Source organism: Erpetoichthys calabaricus, chromosome 17, assembly GCF_900747795.2.
Source record: "Erpetoichthys calabaricus chromosome 17, fErpCal1.3, whole genome shotgun sequence".
Taxonomy (NCBI): domain Eukaryota; kingdom Metazoa; phylum Chordata; class Cladistia; order Polypteriformes; family Polypteridae; genus Erpetoichthys; species Erpetoichthys calabaricus.
The window spans coordinates 92,586,514-92,610,802 of NC_041410.2; the positions used below are offsets into that span (position 1 = coordinate 92,586,514).

Sequence of the window (24,289 nt, forward strand, 5' to 3'; positions counted from 1 at the left end):
CTGATGGTCTTCTCCAATTTGAATTTGAAATTTAAGGTAAGGTATGTTAACATAAAGGATACAAAATGTATAAGGTAATGAGACGTTTTGAGGTAAAGAGTCTAATTGAACATGGCATCATGGAGTGAAGACGTGTTGCATGTTGATTAGCACATGTAGGTAAGGAGTTCACTGTACATGAGGCAATAATGGCCCTATCTAACAATACACTTCATAGCTGATTTGACAGGAATTGAACAAATGTCACTGGTATGCAAATGTGAGACATTAAACAGCTCAATCCCTTCTGTTTTCATTATACAGATGTACGTTTTTGTGTGTCGGGCGGTCAAGGGGTGTTGGGTGAGGCCTGATTGAGAGTGGAAGTGCAACACGACACAAAGGAGAATCAAGGGGTTGATGTTTAACTCCTGCTTTGTTGGCTTTTCTTCATAGTTTTGTCACAAGCCAGCCATGACAGCATTCACAGGTGCAACCCTGCAAGAAGCTACCATAATTCTGCGATCGGACCTGAAAAGAACAAATTCTTGACTCACGAGAGCAGAGACATTGATACAGAGGCACTGTGGATGACGGATGGGACAACTAGAAATAACAACAGGGTCACCATTTATAAAACACAAAAACCTTTGCTTTCTTTCCTTAATCCATTCTACAAATATACCCGGGCAATGCTGGGTACTTTGGCTGGTTAGGTTATAAATTCATTATAGTCACGTGTACAGATTTACTAAAATTTGTACTTGCATGTGCTAAACAACATGTGATACTTTGCCTCTCTCCAGCAGTATGATGAGCGAGTAGAACTACCTTACCTTAAAACATCCTCTCTTCCTGACCTGAAAAATCACACAACACCGTTGTCATTTTCAATGCAAGTCAAAATCGTAACAATTACTGAGATATCTCGTTTTTACACTTAAGAGAGAAAAGCCTGATGAACACATGGATACATCATCCAGGAAGAACAGAATAAGGAGGTACGACCTCACATATGAGCTCACATAAGGAAACAAGCAGCATGATGTGTCTCCATATTGTAAAATATTGAACAAGCCTCTTATTATATGATTAATTTTGAGAAAAAAAAAAAAACAGAAGTCACTATGGTCCTCCATAAATGTTGCTTGGCATACCATGCTCTAAATCCAGTACACTCCTTGGTAATTTTACAAATTGGTATCCATGCCTATCATGCTGGCCCAGCTTGAGTGTGTTACTTCCAATCATTTAATCACAGATGGATTAACTCGGCGCTTGAAGTGGGCCATACTGGAAAGTCCTGATATAGTAGTATAGTATATATACTATAGTATAGTATTTAGAGTACTATGAAACGTTCATGTGTACTCACAATATGCAGTAAGAACACTTGCTACAACATCTTGGCAGTGTAACGCTACAGTTGTTAATTAGGTGGTATGTCCTTGGAGTTGTAGCAAGGAGGAAGACCCCACACTCCTGCTCAGTCCTCAAGTCTTAATTTCATGCATCGTGTTAGGCTGAAGATCTACGATGGGGGAACCTACCCCCAGACTGCAAATATGTGTCTATGCATCTCCATTTGGCATACAAAGCACAAACCACCTCTTCTTTTTCCCCCCACTTTAACCAGTGAGTTAACTGACATCTCCCATTCTGAAAATGAGTAAATAGGTGACCAGCTAACTTGACTCCATTTGCACCTAAGTGTCAATTACACAATATCTGTTTCACTTCAATATTTTATTCTGCAGAAAAGTGAATGTCTTAGAAATAGTGATCTGCTCTGGTAAAGAAAACATTTTAATAGGAAAACAACGGACCATCAAATGTTGTGAACATGTCTGGTGTGGTAGAATGAGAGAGCTAAGAAACTATAGAACAACTACTGTGTGTCATGAAACGCTTCTAATTAAGAGATTGGATGGAGAGAAAATGGTGGCCTTTCAGGAAATGAGCTTGTGACATAGCTGGTCATCTTTTTGTCACTCTTTGCCTGTCTTTCTGAATGTTTAAAAAGCAAAAGAATGAAAATGCAGTAACTGTCTAGAAATTAAAATTAATTTCAAATCCTTGATGCTTGCCTGCAGTGTAGCAAATGGATCATCACTACACTTGTGAGATCCTATGCTCCTTCTCAGCTGCTCAGGTCTGCTGATGAATGGCACCTATGGATGCCACCTGTATGTGGCATGGAATCTCAATCAAAGCTCTTTTCTGGCTGGAGATGCCCACCTCAATTTGACATTGCGACTTCCTCAATCTGTTTAAGAAGCGTTTGAAGACTTTCTTCTTTGGTAGATTTCCGCGTCTAACTGATAACGGTGATTAATAATATTATCATATTCTAGGAATTGTAACTATTTGACATTTTGTTCTAAGCTCATCACTTGCTTTGTAACACTTGTTCTGAAGCAGTCTCCCAGATTGATTTTTACTTGATTCTGTTGACATCTTTTGTAAGTCATTTTAGATAAAAGTTGGCGTTACCATCCATCCGGATTTCTCCAGAAAAGTCCTCTTTTAGACACCTATCTGGATGTCTGAGTGGATTTTACAAATCTAAGTACTGTAGATCAAGACTGTGACTTTAAAATGAGTTCAACAAGAACACAGGGATACAGTTGGAAAATTGTTAAGTGTAAATTTCATAAACGCTAGGAGGCTCTTCTTCACACAGAGAAACAGAATAAGTTGTCAAGTAGTGTGGTAGCACTTTGGGGACCTCCAAAGTTCAACTTGAGCAGAAATAATTGGTTAGGTGAATGGCCTGTTCTCGTTCAGATTCTTCTAATGTTCTCACTGTCAGTTTTTCTTGCATTCTTCGTACTGTGGCCCATCATTTACTTTTTTTCAATTCACCTCTTTACGTCTTACCTACTGTATTATCCTTAACAAACATTATATGACCCGGCAACAGTGATGCTGTAGATGAGTGGTCCTCAAAACAGTGCACCATGCACATTATAGGAGTAATTACAAGTACTCACCCACTGTGACACTTACACAAGGAGAAACTAAATGGTGGAGTGGGGGGGCAGCACTACTCTCCCTCGATCTTGCTTTGACATTGAAAAAAAAAATCCATGGGGAGTCTATTTTTAATTTTAGTGCCTTCTTTTTTGATTTTGGGCTATATGGTAACCCTAATAAAAGTATCTGCTAAGCGAAAAGATGTAAATGTAAAATGGTGGCTGTTAGAAGCATCTGCAGCTCTGAAGGAGATGTGTTTTTCTTAATTTCCTTCCACAATTACTTAGTTCTGGGTCGACTGGGTTAATTGGCACCTCTAAATTTGTCAATGTCCCTTCGATATTGTCTGGCCTCCCATCCAGAGTTGATTCCCATCTTGTCGTAACTGTAATGGAAAAAGCAGGTTTAGAAATGGAGAACATGCTGGGTATCTCTGGCACTGCCCTCCAGTGGTTCAAGTCCTATCTGACTGATAGGCAAGAGTTTGTTAGTCTTGGCAACAGCAGATCCAGCTCAGCGCCAGTCACACAAGGAGTCCCTCAGGGCTCTGTCCTCGGCCCTCTGCTTTTCTGTATTTACATGCTTCTCCTTGGCCATATTATCCGTAGCTATGGACTGGGTTATCATTTTTATGCTGATGATACTCAACTCTACTTCCATGTTAAAAGTGGAACTTCATCAGAGTTTTCTCAGCTCACAACCTGCCTTAGTGAAATTAAAACCTGGATGGAGCAGAACTCTTTAAAATTAAATTGCAATAAAACTGAACTCCTACAAATTGGGACTAAAATGCAACTTAATAAAATGAGCTCCTTCCCAGTCTATCTTGGCGGTGATCTCATCAGACCTGCCTCTACTGTAAAAAATCTTGGTGTCATTTTTGATTCCTCCCTCTCTTATTCCACCCACATAAATCACATTAAGAAAATTTCTTACTTTCACCTCCGTAACATATCCCGTGTTCGCTCCTTCCTCTCCTTCTCTAATTCTGAGAAACTTGTCCCTGCTTGATTATTGTAATTCCTTACTGGCAGTTGCCCCTTCTAATCTTCTATCACAGGTCCAGTTTATTCAAAACTCAGCTGCAAGAGTCCTGACACGGACCAGCAGCAGCGAGCACATCACGCCCACCCTGCTCCATCTTCACTGGCTCCCTGTGTCTTACAGAATCGAATATAAAATCCTACTAATAACCTACAAAGCCTTAAATAACCTCGCGCCAAACTACATCAGTCACCTCCTCCATCACTATGTGCCTGTCCGCTCACTAAGGTCCTCTGATTCTGGCAATCTTGTTGTACCCCACACTAATCTACACTCCATGGGTGACAGCAGGGCCTTGAGCTGTATAGCGCCCAGACTCTGGAATGACCTACCGAAATTAATCAGGTCAGCGGACTCCATTAATTCTTTTAAAAAACAACTCAAAACTCATCTGTTCAGGAAGGCTTTTAGCTCTACTTGACTTTATTACCCTTCTCTCAGTTTACTTCTCTGTCAAGATGCTCATGGAACCTGTATGTGTGTGTGCGAGACCATCAATTATGTTGCTGTTAGGCTTTTTCTCTGAATTTACTGTCTTAATCTTATTTATTTATCTGGTTTGTACAATGCTATATACTGTATACCCTGTCGTTCTTTATTATATTCTGTAAGTGCCTTGAGCATGGGAAAGGCGCTATATAAATAAAATGTATTATTATTATTAAAACTGGCTGGGATGTGGATGAGAGGAGCTGAGACAGTCCCGTGAAAGGGGCGTGGCTCTGCGGTGTGGGCGTGGTCCTACAAATAATACTGTATATGATCCTCATTTGCTAAAATGCCACAACTTCCTCACAATTTATAGAATGCAAGCAACGAATATCAATCCAAGGATCTGGACTTTCCCTACAAACAAAGGGATTCCTCTCATTTGGGCGCCGACGTTTACTTCGCTTTAAAAAGCACTCCGCGGCACGCAGAGAGAGAGAGAGAGCGAGCGAGCGAATTGAGGAAGTGGAGAAATCGACTGGAGCGGCGCAACAAGGCTACTTCACTTAGCCTCACTTCGCCAAACGTCGCCCATTACGGACAGAAAGAATAAAAAAAATTGTGAAACAGAAAAATGCAGCAGCACAAGTAATGCAAGAGAAAAACAAACAAACAGTGTCTTGCGTAGCTCCGGCGAGCGTTTCGACGGCGTTTACTTGCGGAGAGGAGCCATGAAGTCGGGTGAGTCAACGTTTTTAACCAGGAGAGGCTGACACAATTCCTCGTGGCGTCTCATCCACTGAGGAAAATTGAAAAAAAAAAAAAAATACAAACAATACTAAGAAAACTTGTTGCATGTCATTTTCTCTGCTAAACCGACCGGGTGGTTAAGTTTTTTTTGTTATCTCACCTCCTTCGGCGTCCGAGAGGAGGCAACGCTACGCAACACGCGCGCTCGATCCCCACACCCCGACGCTGCCCTCTCATTTCTGTCTTCTGTCCGACTGTCACTTCGTGTAGTAAACGTGTCACTCGCGACAGCTGCATATAGTGTAAGAGGGGTTTGAAGAATGGCCCGCCTCAGTGTCGCCCTCGCTTGTTTTTTTTTTGCAGGTTGTGTTTGGTGCGTTTCGGACCCAGCGCTGGTGATTTTTTTTTTTTTTTATTTATATACCTTCCAATGAGCTCTCTTCACATTTGTGGTAGGCACAGCTTTTTCCAGAGTATCGTTTTTGTGTCCATTTATGCACACACTAGTAAATGAATACACGTGTATTAAATCTGAACCAGCCTCCTGAGGGTGGGCATCACTAAAGTATCAGACGTGAATCCCATGCGTGCGTTAACGGAGCAGGCCCACTACATGTCAGAAAGTTTGCATTTCTCCAATGACCGGTGCATTCGAGGGCCACCAGATTTTCAAAATGCCAACTCGGGACACTTTTATAGGCTGGATTGTCATAGTTCCAAATTGGGGAAACAACTCCTTAATCCAGCGAGTATGATAGACACAAATACATTTGCAGGCCGGTTTTTATGAGAATTATGTGCCTTGCCTTGTAAAAATGCATATTGAGTTGAATTCTGTTTTCGCTATCAAGTACAGTATTGTGAACCATGTAAAAAATACGCACATGAATTCAAAGTTCGGGTGGGTCCCCCGTGGAGTATTGTATGCCTTGTAAAAATACACATGAAATCGAAATTCGGATATGCCTCGTAAAAATGCGCATCGGATCGAAGTCCGGGTTTCTTTCGAGTCTCCGCTGCCAACAAATGGGACGTTTTTGTTCAGGCATAGAAATGGACATGATGAATAAAAATGGATGTCTGGTCAGCCTAACAGGAACTTATAGGCTGAAATCGGGGCTGTCTAGTCACCCTACCAGTTGATGCTCCCGAAAAGACACTAAGGAACCAGAAAGCTGCCCGTCTTTTGGAAGCTGCAATCCAGACTAGGAGAAACATAAGGAAACTCGCCTATATGAGCTGATGTGTTTTTCCCATAATAATTTTCAAAATATTAGCAAATCGAATGTAATAGCATCATAGAGAGAAAACATCTTGCCAGTAGTTCAGTGTGATCATCTGCAAACTAACTCGACTTGTTATTTTTAGAAATCTTGGGTGAAAAGGATTGGTGAGCTTTGTTGGGCTATAAATTGTTCTCATGTGAGGTTCTTTGTTCTTTATTTCACCTTATACAATTTCTTGTATCAGGAATTTGATAGTTTTTGCATACCTCTTGGGGTCAGAGCACAGGGTCAGCCATTGTACAGCGCCCCTGGAGTGTTCAAAAATTATCCAGTAACTAATAAATTAATCTTGTAGTCCATCAGGCTAAAATTCTTGTATTTTGACTGTGAATTCTAAAAACCCATGCAGCTTGAAGGGTTTGGAGAGATGTGATGTGAACCTGTTGCATTGGTGTGTACAGTGGGATGCACTATACCAGAGGTGTCAAACTCTGATCATGGAACACCGCACTAGCTACATGTTTTCATTGCAGCAACTTTCTGAAAGGAATTTTCCACCCAAAATGATTTGTTTCATATGTTACTTACCCAATGTAATTTGTAGTGTTGGCTGAGATACATTTTTGTATGCCTCGTTTTCATGTAGAATTAATTAATAAAGTTATCTATAGTAGAACCCAACAAAGGCAAAAGATGGGATCAGTGGCCATTTAAAAAAAAAAAAAAAAAAAAAACTCACTGTATGGTGTTGTTGGCCCCCCCCAATGTAACAATATTATATTTAGCAAAAAATACATGCATTTTGAGCATACAACTGATAATAGACATAGACATTGTTCACATTGGTTGCTTTTTTTTATAGCCCTGAACTGCAAACCTTGAGATCCTGAGTTTATATCCTGTAACTGACACTGAGTGACCGTGTGTAAGTCACTTGATCCGCCTGTGCTGCAGTTGGGAAAGCAAAAGAAATGTAACCAGTTGTCTCTCAAATGTTGTAAGGTGCCTTGGATGAATGTGTCGGCTAAATAAGTAAATGTAAATTAATAACCAAATACTGCTGCGATGTGTTATCCTGCTTTTTAATTAACTGTAATATACTCTTTTTTTTAAATTTAAGAGTCCTCAATTGTTTCTTTTTCTTATGTAGTTGCCAAACAATAATGAAATGCAAAATGATCAAACAGGTGAGCAGCTAACTTGATCCGATTTGCATCCCTTCTTCACTTACATAATGCGTTTCAATGAAATATTTGAAAAGACATAAAGGCCTGAAAAATATTAGTGTTGCCACAAAACATTTTGAAGGTATTCTGAGGGGGAAAAAGGAATATATGTGTATATATATATATATATATATATATAAAATATAATGCGGTTGGTTGGCACCCTGCCCAGGATTGGTTCCCTGCCTTGTGCCCTGTGTTGGCTGGGATTGGCTCCAGCAGACCCCCGTGACCCTGTGTTCGGATTCAGCGGGTTGGATAATGGATGGATGGATGGATGGATGGATATATAATAGATTCCATATTATATCAACAATTTTGAAAATATTTGGTGTTGGCAAAATGAGAGCACTAAGAGCTTATAGAATTATTACTGTGTGCCCTTTACCAGTTCTGATTAAGAAATTAATTGAAGACAAAATGGTGGCTCTCCAGCCCACCCCCCCCCCCCCCCAAATGCTTTACATGTCATTCTTGTTTGGCTATTGCATAAGGGAAAAGAAAGTAATTTGGTGTTCTGTCTGAATCTTAAAAAAGCTAGTGAATTAAAATAAAGCAGAAGAAGCCTGTTCCATTAGTGGTGCTAACTGGTTACAAAAATAAAATAATGGCTGGAAGATAAACCTGAGGGGGCTGTTTTTTGTTTTTTTTTCCTGCCTTATACCATTGCTTAATTCATGGGTGATTATGCAGTGGGTCTACATGTATGAGGTATTGCAACACACATCAAACCGCACATCTAAGGGAAGATTGCCTTATTTATGAAATTCAGTGTGTGGATTGACAGCAGTGCCCAGGACAACAGTCTGCTTTAACTTGAAACACTCTTGTATTTCATGGTTTTGAATGCACCTTTACTGTCCTGTGTATATAATAGACTGTACAATTTATATGACTGAACAATGGCTTGTTATTCCACTCTGGGAATGTTTGCTTACCAACCCACCCACACACACAAACACCTACAGAGCCAAATTACACATGCAGGTCCACCTGTAACCTGCACACTTAAGATGTGGTAGGAAAGCCGATTATGTTGACAAGCCATTCAAACAAGGAGAGAAAAAATGTAAACATTTCTAACAAGTAAGTTCACAGTGACCACTGATAGCAGCCTATAATACACAAGCACAAGTTTGTTTTGTGTTATAATCTTGTTTGCTTTGCTGAAACACTGTGTCTAGATACTTAGTGTGGAAAGTGCCATATAAAAAACAAAACAAAAAAAAACCGGATTACTTTATTACATAAAGCGGTGCTTTTTTGTTTGTAAAGTACTACAGGCAATGTATGCAAATATTGCAAATTCCTTATCTCTATGCAGTAAACCTCTACTGGAGTTGTTTTGCTTAGAAGTCAACTGGCTTCTCACACTTTAAAATGCCAATTACTGTGCACAGGTATGGTCAACTAATTTTTGAGTTTTCGTGTCTGTACTGTATACACTCATCCCAATACACTGCCACACAGATCACTCTGAAAGTGAGCAGATTCAAGAATGCCTACGAGTAACTTTTATTAAAGCACAAATTTGAAATTTTCACCCTGTCATAACAATATTTTAGAAATTGTATACGAGTTAAAAGTAATAATGATAAAATTATTACAAAATTAAAGAGAGGTTGGTTTATCTGGTATTATTTTCATGGGGCCACCACTTAATCCACTCTCCATTTAAAGTATATTTACGATGAGAAAAATGAGAATTTGCTAAATACTATACTAGGCAGGCCCGTTTAGAATGACTTATTCCACCCAAAAGACTACTCCACCCAAAACCGATATATTTTTGTACATTACTTACCCCATATAGTTTGTAGTAATGGCTAAATAAAATTTGAATCTCATCTTTTCATGCAGAATGGAGAAGAACAAGTTTATGATATTATAAAAGACAAAGACCAATTCCATATAAGATGTGAAAAATGTTCATGGAAGAAAAAAAATTCTCATATTCACATAGTCTTCATGTCAGTTATCCAGTCATTTACTCAAACCATGCAAAACACATGCTTTTTTGCTACAGTATTGTTAAATATATACTTCTGGATTATTAGTGCACGTTATAAACGGTAAACTCACGGTATTGATGTTTTAAATTGAAGACAGGACTCTTGATCAACCGAGTCCTGTCCTCTGCTGGCCTTTTCTTCCTGGCAGCCCCTTGCCTCCCATCACAAATTATACATTCATTTTATATGTTTTTTTTGTATTTTTTTTTTAACTTTTTTCCCAGGGGTGTTATAAGACGTTCATTTCCAAGATGTAATTGTTGTTTTTTTAGTATGCATTATAACAGCATGTTTTTGTGCTGCTGCTGAATTCTAACTGTTTCCTTTTCTTTCTTTCTTTCTTTCAAGAATTTATCTTAACCAGTAAAATAAGCTAAGCCTAGTTACAGGGTGTAATTCTATTTGGCACATTTTAAAGGCCACATGGTTTTCCTTTTGGCATGTCCTTTCAAGGCAGAAGTGAGTAATGTCTGCACTGTAATTGTCAACCAGACTCCTTCTTCAATAATGCACATCCACTGTAGCATTTTGTTTGGGAGGTGTGGGTGCAACTAAAGGTTTAATTAAAAGACCTAGAAAAAATGTCCAGAAACATACAATGTGTCTGTTATCTATGAGATTCTTCTTGGTTTTCACATGACATACAGTAGTTTCCTAGTCTGGGGAGCTGTGATTTAGATTTCATTGCAGATTGACAAGATAATAGGAGTGCTTATCACAAGTTTGCTAAATCAGATTTTGCAGAAAGTGATGCAGCATCAGAACTTCCTATTTTCTTTTTTCACTCATTAATAATTGTATTACTATTGTTTTTATACAATCTTGATATTAATGAAGACTTGATTATGCTGTTACTAATGCTGTAGCATTGCAATGTGTATCTTCTTTAAATGACAACATATTTCTGAATTTATTTTTCAGAAATAAAGATTGATCAACCTTTTGCTGCCTGCTTTGTGAAGAAATCTCATTCAGGTCACATTCTGGTAATTGGATTCCATTGGAAATACAGAATCTAAACAGCCACTAAACTGTTTCTGCAGTTGAAGTAAAAAAATGTATTGGTCAGTGGGTACCAGTCAAGATGGCATTGGTGCCAAGGATGGTGTTGCCAACCAATGTGGTGAGTAACAAATAATCTGAATTCAAAGCAGACTTTATTAGATAGATACTTTTATATAGTGTAGGGTGGCACCCCACCATTTGACACCACAACAGCCTAAAATCTTCAAAACATACATTCAACATGGTGCTGAAAGTATTCCCTAGGGGTTTTGTTTCAAGCTCATTTGATTGCAGGAACTGAGTGAATATGCTGAGTTTTGGGTTGTGAACCTGTCATCCCAGTTTATGCCAAAGGTGCTCTATTGCGTGCAAGTACTCAGAGTAAACTGAAGTCATGTCTTGTTTGGGGAAACAACTTGAGGAAATGTGTGCTTTTTGAGATGTGGATTATCCCTTTAACAAAAAAGAGAGACTATTTAAAAGAGGTTCAAAGAGAACTTTCTGCACACCATTCCATTACTACTAGTACTACAACTCTATCGTCGACAGAAGGCAGGATGGATTCATGCTGATTCTGCTGAATGTTGACCTCCTCTGCATGTCCTAAAATAGAAATTCTGTATTGTAGGTGACATTTTCCTAATCTTTAGTCATCCAGTTTTGGTGTTCACGTGATCATGGTAGCTTTATCTCTTGTTCAGCAGTAGAACATGGTACGATCTTCTCTAAATGTAGCCTGTACATTTTAAGTTCTAACACATTGTTTAGCCTTACTACATACCTTTGTTGCAAAGTACTGTTATTTGTTCATTTTGTGACATTTCAGTTAGTTTGGATGAGTCTGAATGCTGTCCTGACCTCTCACATTGACAAAGTGTTCTTGCCTTCATAAATGCTGTTCACTGGGTGTTTTTGTTTATCTCTTCGTTGTTTGTAGACACTTGAGACTGTAGTGTGTGAAAATCGCTGAACATTATTCCTGTTTCTGAGATGCTGGAGCCCCAAGGTCTGACATAAACAATTATACTAAAGTTAAAGTTGCTTAGATCACAAGCCTTGCAAACTCTGTTTGATTTAGCAGTAGCTAAATCCTTGGACCATATTGGCCTTTTATTTGTATTAAAATTTCTCCAAATGATTGGCTGCTTTGAGTAGCATGGCATTTATATTAACGAGCTTGTAAACCTCAAAAACGGACCACTGAGTGCATTTGCTCTTCAAAGTTTCTTGGTATACTTCTGTGTAAAGATCTATCTGCACAGTTCTGAATACAGATGCGCTTATGGTTTGTGTGTGTGTGTGTGTTTTAATAATCTAAGATTTGAGGTTTTCCTGTTGTTCACTGAAGTTCATTTTTTACATTGCAATATTTAAATTGGTACACCATGCTAGACAAGTTGTCAAACCGAAAAAATAATATACACACACAAAAAAAAAATAATCAAGCTTCTGTTTTGGCAAACTACAGTCTGTTTTTGCATCTGGAAGTAGAATGTCTGTGTCTGCCATTGGTGAAGGTTTTCCTCCGATGTGTAGTGAATTCTACTTGCTGGGCTAAAAGTAAGAGTAATGGTAAACCATACAAGTCACCAAAAGACCCAAACTTTTGTTATAAAAGGAAATTATGACATTAATGATAGTACTGTAGAAGGTATTGAAGCATTTATTGCATCACCATCGGTTTTAACAAGTACACTTGCATAAGATTGTAAGATGTTGTAGTTTATCCATCCATTTCCAGTTTGCTTTAACGCTCTTTGAGGCTGAGGAAATACAGGTTCTTCTCCCAAAGGTGCGCATGTAAGTTTAATTGATAGTTGTAAATTAGATTTGGTTTAGGTTGTGTGCCCTGTGTTGTACTGTATCATATCGAGGGTTTGTCCTCTCGCCAGAAAATGTTGTGGTTCCCTGAATTACTAGGTTAGAACCACGGTTTTCAAACTGTGGTATGCGTACCACTGGTGGTACTTCAAGTCATGCCAAGTGGTACTCGTGTGGTCCTTTATTTTCCACGAATCGATATTGCTAGAATGCCAATATGTTGCATATAATCATGTATAGTATAAGTATACTACTGTAAATGCGTGGAAGACTCCAAGCCGGCTTTTATTAGCGCAGGCACCCATTTCATTAATTAGTTTAATATCACTTTAACGTCATAATTATAGTCATTATAGTGATTATAGTGACTTTTTCTTCAAAACAACACGGGCGTAAATTAATGATTCATTGACAGTGGTACTTGTTCAAAAAAGTTTGAAAACTATGGGGTTAGAACATGGAATGGACAAACACGAGTTCTAGTTTGTTTGTGGGGTATCTGCAATTGATACAAATAATGTATTGCCAAAAGATGTGATCTTAAACTCGACGCCCCACACTCGGACTTCCTTGGAGGTTTCTAGTTATTTATTTCTTCTTTCTTACAAATTTTAAAAGGGAAGTAAGCAAGTTTGCTTCATCGCAGTTTTGTTTCTGCTTGGACTTTTTGCAACATTTTAGCAATTTTATGTGGCATTTCTTTTAAAAATGACTCTACGGTATCTTAGTTTTTAACAGTGAATAGGGTATATTGGATGAGTTAAAAGAAAGGAAGGATCATGGTGTAAATATGCATTTATTCCATTCATCCATCATTAAACCTGCTAAATCATTCTACGTATATGTTTTTATTCTAAAGCTGAGCAGAAAAAGGAATATAAAATACCCTTTATGTCTAACTTAAAATTGTAATTGCATAATTTCATATAGTAAAGGGCTTGCTTAGGAGATCCTAAGTGAAAGGTTTAGAAAAAATGTTCAGCTGGAAAGCTTTTAGATTGTTGTAACAGATTGAATGTTCTTGTGTTTAAAGTTTACTTTGTTACACTGAATTATCTTTCAATCCATGGAGGGTTCCAGAGATCGAGTACTCTGCTAAATATAAAAAAAATATAGCTGTGACCTCTTAAAACGTTGATAAAACCAATTAAAAAACAGGATATTGCAAATAGCTTTGCACAGTGCAAGTTGGCAGCCATGCTGAACACCTAAAGCACTGTTAACCTTTCCAACATTGTGTCAGTATCTACTTAAGAATGATGACTTCCCCTTTGTTGTGGAAATTTGTTAGTTATTAGTCAAGTGATGTAGTTTGTTTGTTCACAAATTCAGAAAGAGAACCTTGCCTGATGTTGTTAAAGCATCACCACGTGAATTTGCATTTCTTCACTGCGTAACTTTTTTGTTGTGTGTTTTTGTGCTCTTTGCTTAAGAGTTTTGTTTTTTCTTGAAGCAACATTTAGCACTAAAGCCAAATGTGATCTGCGGAGTGCTGGTTTAAAAACTATGGTCACAGTGTAGGGTTGTCCTGTGCAAGAAGCTGGCATTGTGACCAATGCCAGTGATTGGTATTGCATTAGATTTTCTGCCAGAACTGCTTTGCATTGCAAAGCAGCCTTAAAACTTTTGTATTTTGACCGCTTTAAGAGTCAATGAGGTGTGGGAGTTTGACAGTTGGGCTGGGGGAGTGGAGATCTATGTACAGTTCACTTTTGGTTTAGGTTTTTGTGTATGAATGTTGTCACACACGTGTGAGTAGGAGGCAGCTAAATGGCTTAGAGAATGGTACTGACTCACCCAACCAGGGGGCGGCGGGGTGCAACTGACTTTCTTTCTAAGTTCCCTGCAGACCTTTCCCAGGAAATCCCGCCAGGTTCCGGTGCCTCGACTCTGAAGACATTACTTCCTGTCCCGGCCCTGTGGACAACATCACTTCCCCAAGACTCCCGATAAAACCTCACTCATCTCCTTTGGATTTCAGTTATGTTTTGGACTCAGTCTTGTAAACTACTCTTGCTTTACAATTCTTTATTTTTACAGCCAGGAACATGTTATATGAGTGGCTGCCCCAAACCCTTATGTCTGAAGTCTCGTACTTTCACAATGTATATGATATACAGTGGTGTGAAAAACTATTTGCCCCCTTCCTGATTTCTTATTCTTTTGCATGTTTGTCACACAAAATGTTTCTGATCATCAAACACATTTAACCATTAGTCAAATATAACACAAGTAAACAGAAAATGCAGTTTTTAAATGATGGTTTTTATTATTTAGGGAGAAAAAAAATCCAAACCTCCATGGCCCTGTGTGAAAAAGTAATTGCCCCCTTGTTAAAAAATAACCTAACTGTGGTGTATCACACCTAAGTTCAATTTCCGTAGCCACCCCCAGGCCTGATTACTGCCACACCTGTTTCAATCAAGAAATCACTTAAATAGGAGCTGCCTGACGCAGAGAAGTAGACCAAAAGCACCTCAAAAGCTAGACATCATGCAAAGATCCAAAGAAATTCAGGAACAAATGAGAACAGAAGTAATTGAGATCTATCAGTCTGGTAAAGGTTATAAAGCCATTTCTAAAGCTTTGGGACTCCAGCGAACCACAGTGAGAGCCATTATCCACAAATGGCAAAAACATGGAACAGTGGTGAACCTTCCCAGGAGTGGCCGGCCGACCAAAATTACCCCAAGAGCGCAGAGATGACTCATCCGAGAGGTCACAAAAGACCCCAGGACAACGTCTAAAGAACTGCAGGCCTCACTTGCCTCAATTAAGGTCAGTGTTCACGACTGCACCATAAGAAAGAGACTGGGCAAAAACGGCCTGCATGGCAGATTTCCAAGACGCAAACCACTGTTAAGCAAAAAGAACATTAGGGCTCGTCTCAATTTTGCTAAGAAACATCTCAATGATTGCCAAGACTTTTGGGAAAATACCTTGTGGACTGATGAGTCAAAAGTTGAACTTTTTGGAAGGCAAATGTCCTGTTACATCTGGCGTAAAAGGAACACAGCATTTCAGAAAAAGAACATCATACCAACAGTAAAATATGGTGGTGGTAGTGTGATGGTCTGGGGTTGTTTTGCTGCTTCAGGACCTGGAAGGCTTGCTGTGATAGATGGAACCATGAATTCTACTGTCTACCAAAAAATCCTGAAGGAGAATGTCCGGCCATCTGTTCGTCAACTCAAGCTGAAGCGATCTTGGGTGCTGCAACAGGACAATGACCCAAAACACACCAGCAAATTCACCTCTGAATGGCTGAAGAAAAACAAAATGAAGACTTTGGAGTGGCCTAGTCAAAGTCCTGACCTGAATCCAATTGAGATGCTATGGCATGACCTTAAAAAGGCGGTTCATGCTAGAAAACCCTCAAATAAAGCTGAATTACAACAATTTTGCAAAGATGAGTGGGCCAAAATTCCTCCAGAGCGCTGTAAAAGACTCATTGCAAGTTATCGCAAACGCTTGATTGCAGTTATTGCTGCTAAGGGTGGCCCAACCAGTTATTAGGTTCAGGGGGCAATTACTTTTTCACACAGGTCCATGTAGGTTTGGATTTTTTTTTCTCCCTAAATAATAAAAACCACCATTTACAAACTGCATTTTGTGTTTACTTGTGTTATATTTGACTAATGGTTAAATGTGTTTGATGATCAGAAACATTTTGTGTGACAAACATGCAAAAGAATAAGAAATCAGGAAGGGGGCAAATAGTTTTTCACACCACTGTATATTGTGAGCTCGGGTCCGAACACCATCAGACAGACACCAGCACTTTACCACAAACACACGTTTATTTACAGAAATGAGTCCGCCACAGCACACAGTGCCCCCACCAATCACCCTTTCCACGGGTTTCTCTCTGTGTCCGTGGACCGCCTTTCCTCTCCTCACGGGAGCTTTATCCTGTTCCCACTCCCGACTCTAGCTCCCAGACTGTAGGAAGGCGGCCCCTTTTATGTTCACCCGGACGTGCTCCAAGTGGTCGTTGATGACCTTCCCGCGGCACTTCCTGGTGTGGTGGAAGTGCCACACGAGCACCCGGAAGTACTCTGGGTGTCCCCGGAATGTTCTGCCCAGGAGTGGCAAAAGTGCAGGTTTCCCTGGCTTCACGATGCTTAGGCGCCCTCTTGGCGGTGGCCACAGGCCCCAATGGGTTTGAGCCTCCTGGCTCCATCCCCGTGGTCCCTTCTTTATCCAAGGTGCTTGCCCCCTCATGGCTCGGGGAACGAATAACCCGCCTCCCGGTCCTTCCAGGCGTCCCAGCTGGGTCTGCCCCCCAGCCTCCTGTGACAATATGTATATGCATATATGTGGTCGCCATGTTGATTATATGTGTAGATTACCATTTAATATTATATGTTTTGTGGCCAGCTTCCAGTTTTTATGGTGTGTATATTTTTAGTGCAGTACAAGGGTGTTGTACCGTGTTAGCCATTATGAATGTAGTGACACCTTTTCTTGCCTGAAGAAGGGGCCTGAGTTGCCTCGAAAGCTTGCATGTTGTAATCTTTTTAGTTCGCCAATAAAAGGTGTCATTTTGCTTGACTTCTCACGAGTGCAGTATAGAAATGTAGTCATTTTCCTCCAGCCCTAAACAGGTTGCCAGTCCATAACATGGGCCACAGGCACGGGGCTAATTTTTAATTGCCAATTAACTTGTGTTACCTAGGTGGCATGTTAACACAGGTTGGAAGAAGTGATTGGGAAATCAAGAAATCTTTAAAGTTTGAGATTGCTCAGGTCAACTTTGTGCAATACAAGTGACTGGCTACTCTGTATTGTGTATAGTATACTTCATATTTTCAGATTGCTACATTTCTGAGATGGAGACAACAGATCTTCGTGTGGAAATATCACACTGATTCAGACGTTATGTGTGAAATAACACCTACCATTCTGAGTTAGCTAAGCCGCAATAAAGTTTATTACTAATTTAAGTATTTAATGTTCAAAATTAGGAAGTCTAAGATTTGTCAGTATTTCTATGTACAGAATTCACCACCACTGATGTGTTATTTTTTTTCTCAAATATAATAGCATAACAGGAAAAGGTATTTTTATCAGTAAAGACAGCAGTGTCATCAGTGTTTTCAAAATATGTTTCCAATTGAAACATTTAATAGAACATGTGATACAATTAGTCCGTATGTAACAGAGTTTAAGTTTTTTATCCCTCTGGATGTGAACTTGGGTTCTTTTTTTTGCTGCTGAAAGAAAAAATAAACCTTTCTGGCAGACCTGAGCCCAGCTGATGCAATACTAAACGATGTGGAATACTGCATCAAATAGCAGAATAAACGGTAAGAGTTCTGTACTGACTGAAAGCGTTTGATAAGAAGTATATCTTTAAAGAACAATGCCAAACATGCATTCATTAATTTGTCTTAATGACTGGACACATTTCAGTTTAGGGGTTATGCTTTTAACTGCAGTTTGTAGAATTACATTTTTATAAAATGTAAGGTAAAGCGACCTATCATTCTTCAGAAATTTTGGGTGTAAATCTAATTTTAAAAGTTTCAAGAATGGATTGGCATTTTGAAATAATCTAAAAATGCCGTAGATGGAGTAATGGAATGCCATCTGAAATAATGTGTTTTCTGTTTTGGGTCCTGCATGTTGAGTATTTCACAATTTTGGGTGGTATGAGGACATTCTACCACATATTATTGTACTGTTCTTAGTTAAATAGTGCTAAGGCAGTGTGTGTGGATGTGTGACATGGCCTGTTCCAGAAGCTCAAGATCTTGAACATGATGGTTAAATCTATATTCTTATGCTATCTTTCTTATCATTAAAAAAAATGTTAATGGAAATATTCGAAGCACCACTACAAAATGGACCTTTTTGTTAGGGTGAGAGTTTTTCTCAATGACATTTTATGGCTAGAATTTCCATCTAAAATTTGTATTGCTATTATTACAAAGCTGTATGGAAGGTTTTATAAAATTTTAATTAATCATTAAACACTGTTTAAGATAGCTTCTCCTAAATCCTGTTTGCAGAAAAGGTGTGTTTGCTTATAAGCTGATTACATGCTGACCTCCTACAGAAGGTTCTTGGTTCTCGGAATAAACCTTAATGTACAATCATTTTTAGTTATGTCTTGTCCTAAACATAATTTTGCATGTTAGAGTTGTTTTCTTCACTTTCTGAGGTGGGGTGGATACTGACAAGAACACCAGAATATAAATAATATACTTGGGGTCACAAAGTGATATTGCTTGTTTGTTTGTTTTTTTTTTTTTATATATCTTATGGTGTAGTAGTTCAAAGAAATTGGAATATTGCAATTTATTCTTTTTTTATTTTCTTAATTTGAGATTTGTTAAAGTTGAAATCCTGTTCATATAGTTAAAATATCCACAGGAAAATTGTCAAATGTATACTCTGTGCAAAGATCATTGAGCTAATATCTCCCACTTAAACCTTTTTAATTGCAGAAGTATTTTTTAATACTTTTCCAGTATTTCAGCATTCTATACAGGAAGACTGCAAGCACTTGGTTATGGTTTGTAACACGTCAGTACATTGTCTAAACCTCGCTCTAGGTAATGCTTTATAAATTGGGCCTTTTATGTTTACACTGTTGCCGGACTGCTTCATTTTCATGTGGCAGTGCTTGCAATGTGTATTGTATCTGTCACCTCAAGTTCCATCTTCTGTGTGAATTTTTGAAATGCGGAGGTTGACCCAAAATACAGAAGAGGAGCGTTTTGTATTAGAAACGTCTGCAGTTAGTAGACACCATTGCTACCGTTACACCTTTACGGAAAAAATTATTCAAAGGCTAGGTCCCTTCTCTTGTGAAAGAAGAAACAGTAAAGGTTTTTGCAGTGATCTTTGTTGGGCAAGAGCCAATGTGGGTGAATATGTATAACCCTGAAATGGAAATTGTGATATATTGTCATCAGTGCATCAATATAATATAGCAAACTTTTTCTCTTCCAGTTTTGTCATTGTGGCGAGGTGAAAGTATGTGACTTGTTTTGGATTGTTTATATTACAAGAGATTTATTTTGTGACATTCATCCTAAATGCTTTGCTTTCTAAGCATTTTAATGATTTCTTATTTGTCTTCAATAATAAATCTGCCTGAAAAATTAGAAATGTTGCTTACATTGTTAAGAAATGGTTGTAAGAACTCTGTCTTCTGTTGACCTTTTGAAGGTTCAACTCCAGTATAAGATGTTGTTCCCTTTTAAATTTTCTGTAAGTACTCACAGGAAGCAACAAAACCCACAGCTTGATAATGCAAATACATTTTTATAATTGCAATGGGCAGCTCTTACAGGAATCAAGAAAACCCATGGGCTGGGAATGCAAAAAATTCTTGTATGTAGCAGTTGTCATGAACTGCTCCCAAGTGTACAAATTGTGTGCTTAAGTTGGTTAAGTCCTAATCCATTTTTGGACCTGTGTGTTTTTCACTATGTAATGTCAGAAAATCATGGACATGACGGAAGCACCACACACCATACTACAGTGGAACCTCGGTTTGCGAGTAACTTGGCTTACGAGTGTTTTGCAAGACGAGCTAAAATTTGTAATAAATTTTGACTTGATAAACGAGCAATGTCTTGCAGTGCGAGTAGTATGTATACGCTTTGTCTACTGAGCATCATGTGATCACAACTGAGCTGATGGTTCTTCCCTCTCTCTCTCTCTCTCTGTCACTGCGGGATTGTGGGCAATCGTCTCCTATTCTCCGCCTGAGTCAGCATGCCTCACTCATATAGTCAACATCCGTACAAGCGTATACTGTTTACTACAGCATTGTGACTGTGTGTGTGTGTGTGTGCTGTGACGTGACGTGCAAGTCCCCGTCTTGCACCCCTAAACACAAAGGTGAGTCTCAGTACTTTAGCAACAGTGCGGTTATTTATTGTAGCGGGATCTGCCACTCTCCTATACACAGACACAGCAGTCAGGCAGGGTCGTGGCCAAGTAGTACTGTTCCTTGCGCATTTATAATGGTCCTTGTATTGCCCATCGACGGCAGACGCTTATAGCATGTCCGCAATCTTTTCGGATTTGCTTTTACGGTGAACTGCTAAAGCGTTGGGAGACTGCGATTGCTTTTGGACGCTCTTCCGCGTGTCGTCCCATTGGGTGGAATCCCACAAGAGTTTAGAAACTCATGATTCTTTTCAAAGGTAAAGTGCAGGTTTTGTTTTATGTATTTTCACTTTATATTTTGTATTAATCATTTTTATATGAATAGTTTTGGGTTGTGGAACAAATCATCTGAGTTTCCATTATTTCTTATGGGGAAATTCACTTTGATATATGAGTGCTTTGGACTGCGAGCACGTTTCCGGAACGAATTATGCTCGCAAACCGAGGGTCCACTGAAGTTTAATTCACCAAGTAAGTGCATGGAATGCTTGACCAAGTTGATTGGACGTTTTTGTCTTTTGTTAATTTGAATGTTGGAGAAATCCGTCAGTTGTCTTAATCCACTTAATACAATCATAGCTTTTTCTTTGAGCTGGAGTCTTTAATTGTCAATATCCGAATGTACATAAGAGTAATAAAGGAAATTGGTGCGTGCTCAAAACTAAACATTAGTTTTCTTTTTGAAACATCACTCTTGGTTTCATTACATTCTGTGAACAGGAGCTCCTTGTGTGTCATTCTTATAAAAGACATCTGAGCACTTAGAAAAATTTTACAGAGAAAAGAACCAAATTATACAAACAGTGACAAGGCTGAGATTCAAGCCCAAGTTACTGGAACTGTGAGGCAGCAGCATTAACCACTGTGCCTCCATTAATATGCATGATTGCAACCTGTAATTGAATTTGTTGCTAATAGAAAATGTTGTGTCATTTTGTGACCCGCTTAATCCAGGCTAATGTTGCAGAGGAGTGCTGGAGTCTATCCCAGCCAGCATCGGGTGCAAGACAGGAATAAGCAATGGACACGGAGAAAACACACACCAGTTCACCTAACCTGCATGACTTAGGATGGTGGGAGGAATCCAGAGAACCCTGGTCTCCTTACTGCGAGGCAGCAGCGCTACCACTGTGCCGTTAGTTGAAAATGCATCATTAAAAATTTTTGTGCATGAAGGGCATGCATATGTCTAAATATAATTACTAAAAAGGCAAGTAATTGTGATATTAATAGACCGTTGTTGGTCAGCCTGATGCTGGCATCTTCAAGTATTTTTGAAATGCACAATAGGACACTGCTTTCACATGCTTGCTGCATGAGCCAGTACATTATGAATTTGGTGAAAGACTATTATAATCTGAGTTTTAGCTACAGCCATCTGGTGCATCATTTGTAGAGTCAAGCTTAGAGGTCACCACCCCCCCCAGCCCTCCCCCCAAGCAACATAGATTTTTTTTTTTCCCTCTTTCCCCAATGATGCACCACTTAGACTGAAGAAAGGGTTGGATTTCACTTTAGTGGATAATGGAACAGCAAAGAATAAGCTTGCTATCAAGGTTAGAAAGCTGCTGTCCAATGCATAACATAGTTTCTTGTTTGAACGCTTAGTTATCCAGAGAATGTAAATTCCTCTTAATAAAATAAGAATTATCAAGTAGCACGGGTTTGCAGATTGCTAGGAAATGTGGTCAGTGCCTGTGTTAGCTATGCAAGCTACAGAATCGTTTCGAACAGGCAGATAAAGCAAGTTGATTGTCACGCTATGGTCAGGCAGGTAAGTAGTGATTCCTGATTTGAGAAGTGCAACTTTATCACATAGAGAAGCTGAGGTTTTGCTTTTTTTTTTATTGCCAATGGTTGGTAAACTCAGCTGCAAGTTCTTGGGAAATAAATTTGCTGAGAATTGGCTGTTCAAAGCTAGCTATGTAGTAAAAATATTGCAGGTTTAATGATATGTTGTTATCCTTATCTGACTGATCTGTTATGTACGTTTTGAGTTACTAAATGCATCCTTGCATTATTAGACATTGTGATTTTAAGTATAACGTCAACAAAGAATGTAGGCTTCTTGTTGTTCAGAGTATTGTTTATATAGAGTGCAGTGGCTCTATCAGTGGTGTTTTCAGCAACATTTTTACAACCTCAGCAAAATGATGGAAGCTGCAGACTTCCTATTCTTCATAGATTTCATTGCTTTTGTCATTTTCTTGTCTAGAAAGTTATTTGCAATCTCTTCATGTTATAGTCCTGTCTGATGTAAAACTTTACAATATTTCTCTGAATTAGATTTGAGTGGGAAATGAGTAAATTACAGTACTGCAATATTTTTAATTCTTATTTTGATACAATGACAAGTATTTATGTATTTAAAGTTTTTTTTAAGTTTTTTTTCATGGGAGAATAATTCTTTATTGTAGTAAGAGAAGCACAGGTCAAGTTGGGCTTTTGGGTTTCGTAGTGTTACACAGAAGATACAAAAAAAAATAACTCCTCCATTATGATACAAAAACAAATACTTGAGCAACACTAAAAATGTAAAAGTTCAGCTTGTGAGTTCTACAGACCTGTTGTGTTTGTGTGGAATGTATAATCAAAGAGAAAGGAGAAGAATTCTTTTAGTTTGTGTGTGTGTGTGTGTGTGTGTGTGGAGATTCTGTTTTTTGCCTCCATGTGAAGTATCATTTATCCTTTAAGTATCACCTCTCTCCCTCTGTATTCTGGTGTTTAGTGATTACAAAACCAGCCAGTTCCTTTTTTTCCAAATAAACAGTTCAGCAAAGCCATCTTGGAGCTTCATTCAAGTGGCTCCAGTTTAGTTAAGGCTGCAATTACTCTGTTTATTTTATTGACATCAGTAGTAGCTATCCAACCAAAAACATGAAAGGCTGCTCTGGGAGTAAGGTGAATGTAAGGTAGTATTTTGCAAAAATCGAGCAGTGTTCAATATTGACAAATGGAGAAAAGTAATGTTGATTGAAGACTTTCAAAATGTGTAATTTTGAATATTCACACTGTATTGCTGGGTGTAATATATTCAAAAATTGGATATGGATGTGACAGCCCTACTTCCTAGGTACACTTTGGTAAAGATGATCTACTTAGTAAATACAACTGTTTATTAATTTTATTTTTTTAATCAAATATCTTGCACTGAATTTTGAAAGGACAAAATAATTTTCAAAAGTTGCAAAGACATGCAAAAAAGATGGACCAGCATCCCATTCACTCCTTTACTCAATTTGGCCATTGTTTTATGATTATAAGAATGCACTGTCACATGCTTGTTTTGCACAGTAGTATTCATTTTCAATAACAGTCAGTTATTTATTTAGTTAAATTCTTTTGCACAACCTTAATTCAAATTGGATGTTCTTGTTTTGACAATTCTAAGATATCAGTTCACCCTCAAGTTATAAGGAAGTAATTGAAATGGATTTCTGTATTAAAGATTTAAAGGCCAGGGTGTGGGAATAAATGTTTGTTTTTTTGTTGTTTTTTTATTTTTAAATAAATTGGTAAAAGCTGACCCCATTTATTTGTCAAAATGTCAGCAAGTGACAAATGATAGCTCATGACTGTCAAGTACATGTTCACAGAGTAGCACTTACGCCAGAGGACAAAAAAAAAAACCATTTATTTTTTTCCCCCATTTCCTTTTGACAATCAGGATATCAAATTGATTACAAGTTCAGGGGTTTTCTGAATGTGTGCCCTTAAATATTTGGAGAAATGCAGCATAGTTTTGTTGAATTAGATTTTTAGTTTATCCCTCTTCTTCCTTGTTCTTACTCTACACAGGTTGGCATTAATTAAAAGGCCAGAATGAATAGGTGTCTAAAAAAAAATCGGACTGACGTTGCCCCTTTTATGAATATACCCTGTTTGCATATCAAATAAAGCATGTTTCTGTTTC

The 24,289-nt window shown here is 38.5% G+C and overlaps 1 protein-coding gene across 2 annotated transcripts in view; it reads left to right on the forward strand.

Moving 5' to 3' along the window:
* Window positions 1–4,685: 4,685 nt before the first annotated feature.
* The window catches only part of lrrk1 (leucine-rich repeat kinase 1), a 143,614-nt gene continuing 124,010 nt past the window's right edge, over window positions 4,686–24,289 (forward strand). Inside the window, exons 1-2 of one of the 2 annotated variants that reach the window (XM_028823589.2) lie at window positions 4,686–5,169; window positions 10,564–10,765. In XM_028823589.2, coding sequence (XP_028679422.1) covers window positions 10,699–10,765 — 67 coding nt within the window. In that variant the 5' untranslated portion in view covers window positions 4,686–5,169; window positions 10,564–10,698. Of the gene's footprint in view, window positions 5,170–5,375; window positions 5,574–10,563; window positions 10,766–24,289 lie in introns of those variants that run through there. The other variant, XM_028823590.2, reaches the window with a different exon arrangement.